General features: G+C 38.0%; 1 protein-coding gene and 1 long non-coding RNA gene across 2 annotated transcripts in view; one reads left to right on the forward strand and one right to left on the reverse strand.

Annotated features, from left to right (window-relative positions):
• Nucleotides 1-5,294: 5,294 nt before the first annotated feature.
• The window catches only part of LOC118598896, a 4,163-nt gene continuing 744 nt past the window's right edge, over nt 5,295-8,713 (reverse strand). Inside the window, exon 2 of the long non-coding RNA XR_004948123.1 lies at nt 5,295-6,572. This is a non-coding gene — a long non-coding RNA (uncharacterized LOC118598896). The remainder of the gene's footprint in view (nt 6,573-8,713) is intronic.
• The window catches only part of dyrk4 (dual-specificity tyrosine-(Y)-phosphorylation regulated kinase 4), a 26,458-nt gene continuing 24,302 nt past the window's right edge, over nt 6,558-8,713 (forward strand). Inside the window, exon 1 of the mRNA XM_024282038.2 lies at nt 6,558-6,665. Within this exon, the coding sequence (XP_024137806.1) occupies nt 6,594-6,665 (72 nt within the window). The 5' untranslated portion in view covers nt 6,558-6,593. The remainder of the gene's footprint in view (nt 6,666-8,713) is intronic.

The following is an 8,713-nucleotide window of genomic DNA, read 5'->3' on the forward strand; positions in this document are numbered from 1 at the left end:
CTCTAATAAATAACCTAAACCACTAAAATGGCTTCTCACGTGAAATGGTTTCATTCTCCGCTGTTCCAGCACGTTCCATACAGGAAATTCTAACTATACAAGTTAAACAGCAACAAAACTAATGTGTAAGAAAACAGGAAAAAGGAGAACAGAATCAAAAGAAATCAAAAAGACGATGAAGAAAATCAAGAATCAGAAAGGGAGCAGAAAATGAGAATATTTCTTTTTTTTATGACGCCATTTTATTATTTAGTTCTCTGTGCTCCTGTTTGGTGCAGTGTGATTCATGTGTTGTGCATGTCCTCAAGGAATTCCAGATTCCTGATGGATCGTCTGAGCTCTGTTATTGACCACGCCTCTGGCTTGTCTTGGCCGTGGACCCCGCCTCTGGCTCGTCTTGGCCGTGGACCCCGCCTCTGGCTCGTCTTGGCCGTGGACCCCGCCTCTGGCTCGTCTTGGCCGTGGACCCCGCTTCTGGCTCGTCTTGGCCGTGGACCCCGCCTCTGGCTCGTCGTGACCGTGGACCCCGCCTCTGGCTCGTTGTGACCGTGGACCTCGCCTCTGGCTCGTCTTGGCCGTGGACCCTGCCTCTGGCTCGTCTTGGCCGTGGACCCCGCCTCTGGCTCGTCTTGGCCGTGGACCCCGCCTCTGGCTCGACTTGGCCGTCGACCTCGCCTCTGGCTCATCTTGACCGTGGACCTCGCCTCTGGCTCGTCTTGGCCGTGGACCTCACCCCCACTGTCCCCCAGTCCAATCTGGCTGAACTTTATTCATATACCTACTTATAGAGTTAGATAAGATAATTCTTCTTTAACAGTCCTGGTAAATCTCCTGTCTGTCCTGGGACAGGATCTCTCCTTCATGTGGTTTCTTATTTTTTCCTGGAATCCGGGTTTTTAGGAGTTTTTCCTTACCGGCAATGCGGGTCTAAGGACAGGATAACCAGTTTTAGTTAAGTCTGTTTAGTTTGGCAATTAGCTATTTTTTATATTTCACGACAGACTTTCTGCTTCTGTACAATTACCGGCCTGAAGCCCAATGAAGCCTTTTTCTTTTATATTGGACAATATAAATAAAATTGAATTGTATTATAATATCCTGTTTTGTTCCATCAATCAAGTAATTGTTCAACCGCTGCAGAGGGCCCCATGTTATCGTTCGACCAGGGCCCCAAAACTGCCCAATACGCCACTGTTAATATTGTAATAACTCAACTTCAGTCTTTGTTCAGAGCTGAAAACAATAATAATTTTCTAAAAACTATTTTTCACTTTAACACCTTTCCTCATGAATGCTGATCTGGACTGACGAAGGCTGAAGTTGGACTGTGACCTGTGCTGGAGTATTGGTTGTCAGGGCAGACGTGCATCTGGGCCAGCCATTACCCCCCCTGACCGGGACTGTGTCAGCCTTTTATTCTGATGAACCCGGGCCTGATTGGGTTTCTCATCACAGCTTTGTCCCCGTTTGACACCTGACCCACTGAATTAAGGCGGGTCATTTGGAGGAAGAGCTCTTCTCTGCTGAATCACATATCAGTGTCAGAGCGCTGCAGGTTCTCAGTCAGATGTTAGCACCAACATACATGTTTGTCTCTGTTCTTACTTCACGTGTGCACTTTTATTGTTTGACTCCATATTTCCCGATCATTCATGCGTGCCGACCCGACAGCAGGCCTGCAGCGGGAGCGGTCCCATGGCCAGCGCTTGTCAACGTCCGAGCCTCAATGTGGCTCTGAAATAGTCCCGCCACGGCAGCACCGTCAGCACCACGGATGATTTATTCACACGCCTCTCACAAGATCATGAAAGCCTGGACAGGGTCCGGTTAACCCCGGTGCTGGTCGGGCCGCGGTGGCGGGGGTGTGGAGCTGAAGACAGGTGACCGCAGACACTCAATCAGTCTGAGGAACGTTCCCTGGACTACAAGGAATGCTGGGTAAAAACAGCCCCCCAGGGAGTTCAGTTAATGAGTGCATGGTTGTGTTTTTCAGTGAATCATGCAGCTCGGAGCTGCAGGGACCGCCAGCATCCTCCCCCGTCGCAGCCTCTCATCCCGGCTCCATAGGCTCAGGAGGATTGTTGTGCAATCTGCTCTTATCTAAAGCTCTATTATATAAGGAGCTCCTTGCTCTGGCTGACTCATTAATTGCTTCATAAGTGTTAATATATCCAGGGTTTTTTAAGGAGCAAAAGCTGAGACTGAAGTCATGTCAGGAAGAAAAACAAACAAGTTCAGTTCACAACAAAAATGGGTATTTTTAAAAAAGTATTTCAGTTCAGCTTTGTATTCTCAAAAAGCAAAACTCAAGTTTAACTAGAAAAGTTGTTTTACCTGTGATGATGCTAGTGTGAATGCTCTTTGCTGAATGTGGTCGCTGAAGATGCTGAAACTTTCAATTTAAATGCTGAATTTAGTCATGAACTTGCATAATTTGCAGAAAGTGCACAAGGAATTTGAAGAATTTCATGAAAAATAATCGCAATATTGCTAAAATACTAGCTTAACTCCAAATGATTCCAAAAACCTCCGTAGATGCCACCTTAGCATAAATAAATGCTAACACGTTAGCATTAAGCTTAACTTAGAATTAGCACAAAAAAATCAGTAGATGCCAAATTAGCTAAAAAAGAGCTAGCACGATACTAAAATACTAGCTTAACTCATTAGCATGTTGATCAACTATTAGCTAAACTCAGAATTAGCCTTGAAAACCTCAGTAGATGAGAATTAGCAAAAAGGCTAACACGTTGCTAAAATGTTACCTTACCTTAAAATTAGCCAAAACCTCATAAGATGACAACTTAGCCAAAAAGCCAGCATGTTGATAAAATATTAGCTTAACTCAAGAATAGCCCAAAAAACCCGAGTAGAAGCTAAATAATCCAAAAACATTAGCATGTTGCAAAGCTATTAGCTAAATTCAGAATTAGCCTTGAAAACCTCAGAAGATGACAAATTAGCCAAAAAAATCTAACACATTACTAAAATGTTAGCTTAACTCAGAATTAGCCCCCAAGAAATCCCAGTATATGCCAAATTAGCCAAACAGCATTAGCCTGTTGCTAAACTATTCTCTAATCTCAGAATTCACCTTTAAAACCTCAGTAGACGACAAATTAGCCAAAAAAGTTCACACGTTACTAAAATGTTTGCTTACCTCAAAATTAGCCAAAACCTCAGTGGATAACAAATTAACCAAAAAGGCTAGCAAGTTACTAAAATGTTAGCTTAACTCAAAATTTGCTAAATCCTCAGTAGGTGACAAATTAGCCAAAAATCTAGCAAGTTGCTAAAATGTTATCTTAACACAAGAATAGCCCAGAAAAACCCGAGTAGATGCTAAATTAACCAAAAACATTAGCATGTTGCTAACTATTAGCTAAACTCATAATGATCATTAAAAACCTGAGTAACATTAATGTCTGTAACACGAATGATTTGATACCAAACTTGCATGATTTGCAGAAGGTGCACAAACATTTGTAGAAAAACATGAGAAAAAAAAAATCCCTGAATTGGATTAAAGTTTCAATAATGGAGTAAAATTAAAAAAATCACGGAAGTAAAGTAAAAGCATGAATGTCCTGAACATGCTGAATGTTTTTGATTGTATAAATCTGAAACATTTCCATTCATGTTCAATGGGGCAGAAAAATTGCTTAAATTGTGTAAAATCTTAAAAATGTATAAAAAACCAAAAGTACAAACAGGAATATTTGTCTGTAATGAGCTGAACGTTTTGATACTAAGATTGCAAAAAATTACTGAAAGTGAGATTGAGGTTTTATGAATGAAAAAAGATACGGAAGAATAAATAAGGAATAATCATAAAGAAACAGGATCACTTTTGAGTGAATGTTTATAAAGAATTTGCACTAATAATAACGGTTGTTTTCTCTTTTAAGTGTTGTAGAAATCAGATTTTCTGTAAAAAATACGTTTTTATCGTCTAAAAAAATGACTGTAAAGCAGCTCAACATTTTGGAGTTTACTGGGAATTGAATGAGATGAAATAAGAGAATATCCATTCCAATATTCTTTTTTATTTTCTTTTAATTTTATTTTAATGATCACATTTTTACTATTTCTTTTGATTGTTTCTTTTAATGTTTTATGTAAAGCACTTTGAATTGTCTCAGTACATGAAATGTGCTATACAAATATCCATAATTAGAACTAACCTCTTTCATACATTTTAACATCCTGAACAGAATATCTTCTAAAATAAAACGTTTGTTTTATTTCAATAAACAAAAATCAAAGAACTGATTAAATTGTCATCCATACAATTCTATTTACAATTTAGTTACACATTTTCATTGTTATTTGACTCTAAAAAAACTTTTAAAAAAGGCTTTTTTCTGTGAAAAGTTTCTTCTTTAACAGGTTTTCTAAAAATGGACTAATGATAAATCTTTGCTGCTTCAGTTCCATCTACGGATCGGTCGCGGCCTCCTTCAGGGTCACTGGGCGGACCCACTGAACTGAACGCAGCCGTCATCTGCTGTGAAGAAAAGTGTTCAAGTTAACATGAGAAACGGAGTTCCTGGAAGATTCTGCTCTGAAGCAAAAAGAATGTGGAGCTTCTGGACCTGCAGAGTTTCTACGAGGAATAATAACTGAGAGTTTACTTTATGGTCACAATCACTCAAGGAAAATGTAGTCAGATGTTGGGAAACCCTTCAGGTGTTTGGACTTATGGGAGGAAACTTGTTACAGATGTAAATCATTGTTTAAAACACTAGAAAAGTGTAGATGTGCTGCTAAAAAAAGGACTACTTTCTATATTTTTATGAGTCCTTTGAGTTTTCTTTAGATCAGAAAAAGTTAATCAAATGAAAAGAATATACCTTATATTTTAATGGTACTAAATGTAATGATGTTACATTTAAATCAATGCATTAACATAAGACTTTAGCACCATATCTGCAGACATTTTTTACATAAAAACAGAATTATTCAGATTTAAGGAGAATATTCTCCATAAAAGATTTTTATCCGATATAAACTTTTAATCTAAACATTTCCTTCACAGATTTTTTTGGTATTTCTTAATTGTCCCTTGGAGTGTATGTGACTGCATCCATGCACCCGACGGTGACCTGGTACAGAAGCTGGGATGGCTCCACTATATATTAGAACTGAGAGACTCCGCCCCCCAGCAATCCAAACAGGAAGTGACAAAATCCCGTAGACTTCAACAGAAAAATAAACCCTCTGTCAGAATAAGCATTCTTGTTCTGATGACTTTTTAAATATCTTGTTGATAATCTTTTTTTTTTTTTTTTTTCCAGGTTATTTAAATTATAAATTGACCAATCAAATGCCTCAATGAAAGTAGGTGGAGCCTGTTGGCCCCCAAGTCCATCATTCAAAACCTTTGACGGACTTCGTGAAGCCCTGATTTTAAGTGGTAGGGTGTGGCCTTCCAACAAACTCATTCCTAATTGGCGGCAGTGGTTGCCATAGAAACGCTGACTCAGAGCGACTCGGACCAATCACTGCTTAATGATGCTTTCTGGTTCCAACATGGCGGCTGGCATCTGTGCCGCAAAAAAGTGGCGATTGTTTTGACTTCATTCGGTTGGAGCCGGGAGTCATTTTTAATGGATGACATCACACTCACTCAGTCCAGTTCTCAAATACAGTTAATGCTCCACCCGGAAAGATTTAACGGGTTCTGAAGATGGATGTTTATTTTATACTTGTTAAAGAACTCTAATAGAAATCTAAAGTGATTAAATGGCTACAAACAGATGTGTATTAGACCCTTATAATATGTCAAAACATTATTAGTAGGCCATTAAATGGAGTTTTCTGAGACGTCCAGCAGACATCCACTTTAGATGCCTGTTATATTTCTAATAACGTCTTGTATCTGGAGGGATAACGCTGGAAAGATCTCATTTTTTAATCACACTCTGCATGCTGGAACAGAGCGGTCTCTTATTTTTGGCACTCAAACGTGCAAATCTGATAATCCACACCTGCCTCACGTGTTATTTGATTGAATCCTGCAGCTGATGGATGGGATTTGCAGAGGAGGAAAGATGAACTTGAATACGGGGTTTCCGAGACAAAAGAAGGTCGCTTTGAAAGGTGACATGAAGGAGTCGTGGTCGGACTCATCTCTGGAGACCGTTTAGTCCATCAGTGTTTCAGCACAGAAGCATGAAAGGTTTTCCAGGTGGGGAGACGATGGAAAATCCCTGAACTGATGCAACCATGACATTCAGTTCTGGCAATAAGAGAAGAAAGCTGAGCAAGGGAGAGAATTCTGGGAGAGGTAAAAATGGAAAATGAAATGTGGCGACTTACACGCTGTTGCTGGGATATTTTTAGGAGACTGCGAGCAATAATAACGCCATTTGAAGATAAAGTGTGTGGCACCGAAGGTGCTAGACATGTTAAGCCAGCAGTGCATGCACAGGGCCGGTGATGCGTGCACGTCACCTCCATCCTCAGGTTCTTAAACCTGGCAGGACACAAAGCGGGGCATCGGGGTCAACACCTCCACACCTGCCTCAGCCGTCTGACAGGACGAGTCCGGCTTCATCTGGTCAGAGGTTCTGTGGAGGGCAGGGAGAGACATGGCGCCGTGGATCCAACCTCACTCCAAGACAGGAAAGCAGCAGATCGGAGATGAACGGAGGATGGACGAGGTAAGACTGAAGACGCCTGGACTTTCAAAATAAAGCTCACTGTTACGTCTGAAGCTGTGATGAGAGGAATCTTCACAATATGTATTCTTAAAAGACATTGACTTTAATTCTGCTGCATCTAAAGTTACTCTGGAGATTCAGAATAAAAACATCATATGTGCAGTGGAGCTTAAACATTTTAAATATGTTATAAATCAATTAAAATATATATATAAAATATATATCTTTTCAAAAGCAATTTCTGGTTGACTTACAGGAGACACAAACTTTAAATTCCCTATTAAATAACACAAACATTAATAGCAATGTTTTTTGTTAATACAAATTAATTATTTTTTATTTATATGTTTTATTGTGCACAGAAGCTTGAACAAGAATTTAAATTAACTAGATTTATAGCTTTACCTGCGATAATGCAAGTGTGAATGTTGTGAGCTGAATGTGGCGCTGAAGATGCCAGAGCTCATAGATGAAAATCCTGAAGCGGAAAGCTTGGCTAAACTGTTACCAATATGCCAAATTAGCCCCCCAAAAAAACTAAATTAGACAAAAACAGCTAGCATGAGGATAAAATGCCAGCTGAATTTCAAATCTGCCTAAAAAACCAGAAACATGTCTAAAGTAGCCAAAAACAGCTAGCATAAAGTTAAAAGTTTAGCTAAACTCCAAATTTGCCTTAAAAAATTGACACATTCCTAAATTAGCCAAAAACTGCTAGCGTAATGCGAAAATGTTGGCTGAACTCAACATTTGCCTAAAAAAATTTGAAAAATGTCTAAATTTGCCCCAAAACAGCTAGCACAATGCTAAAGTGTCAGCTAAACTTTGAAACTTTAAACTTTTTTTATATATATATGTAATATCGAGTTTAGCTTCTATTTTAGCAACATGCTAACATTTTTGGCTAATATGTTATCTACTGAGGTTTTTATAAATGAATAAGTTTAGCTTCTATTTTAGCTAGTATTGAAGCAATGTGCTAACTTTTTTGGCTAATTTAGATTTAAGCTTCTATTTTAGCAACATGCTAACGTTTACTGAGGAATTTGAGGCTCTTTTGGAGTTGAGTTTGTGTTTAAGCAATTGGCTATTTATTTGGGGGACAATTTTGAATTTATCTCATATTCAAGCTACACACTAAATATTTTTTGCTAAATTGGCATTTATTAGGGATTTTTAAGCAGTTTGACTACAAATTTTTCAGAAATTCAGATCAACTTCAGTCCTCTTTTTATAGTTCCTTAATGAAATGTGTAGTCTTTAAGCTAATTTAATATTTCCAAACAGCAAATCCCTTCAGCAATTAAAGTAAATTGAAGGTTTCTATTTTTTTTATTTGGCATTTATGCATCAACTTACATTCAGACACATTGGAATTCTTCTGCAAACTGCGTCACCATTTTCAGCAAATAGCATTTACACTAGCATTATCGCAGATAATGCAGCTTTTCTAGTTAGGCTTTTAATGGTTCTTAACCTTTAAATTGCTAAATCTAAAACACAGATTAGGCAACGTTGATCTTATGTTATTCTATACTTTTATGGAATGAATAAAACAAATCAAATTTACTTAAAGTTTTCTTTGAAGTTCCAGTTAAATTCCCATGACTCCTATAAGTAAATAGTGATTTAGATCATAATAGGAAAACAAAATAGAATAATAAGATTTTCTCAAATATTCCTGGTATTCTTTAGTAATTACATATAAATAAAAAGAGAACGTCTTGGAAAAGCTTTGGCAGAAGTATTTTTAAAGTTCTAAATATAAATCTTATGTACCAAAGAAACATTTGATTTTCTGACACCGGAGAAACGTAAAAAGTTTCAAAATAAAAGACGGCGTGATAAAAACACAAAGTGTGTTATTCTTTAAAACCTCAGAAAATCAGCTTATATTGGTTCATTAATCTGAATTTTTAGATTAAAGTTACATTTTATGTTATGTATTTTTGGTTAAAGTCATAATTTAGAGATTTATGCTTTTATTTTTACAGAGAGATGCGTGGCCCAGTTCTGATAACTTTTGTCACCGTCTCCCCTCGACAGAT

This window comes from Oryzias melastigma, linkage group LG6, assembly GCF_002922805.2.
Source record: "Oryzias melastigma strain HK-1 linkage group LG6, ASM292280v2, whole genome shotgun sequence".
NCBI lineage: Eukaryota > Metazoa > Chordata > Actinopteri > Beloniformes > Adrianichthyidae > Oryzias > Oryzias melastigma.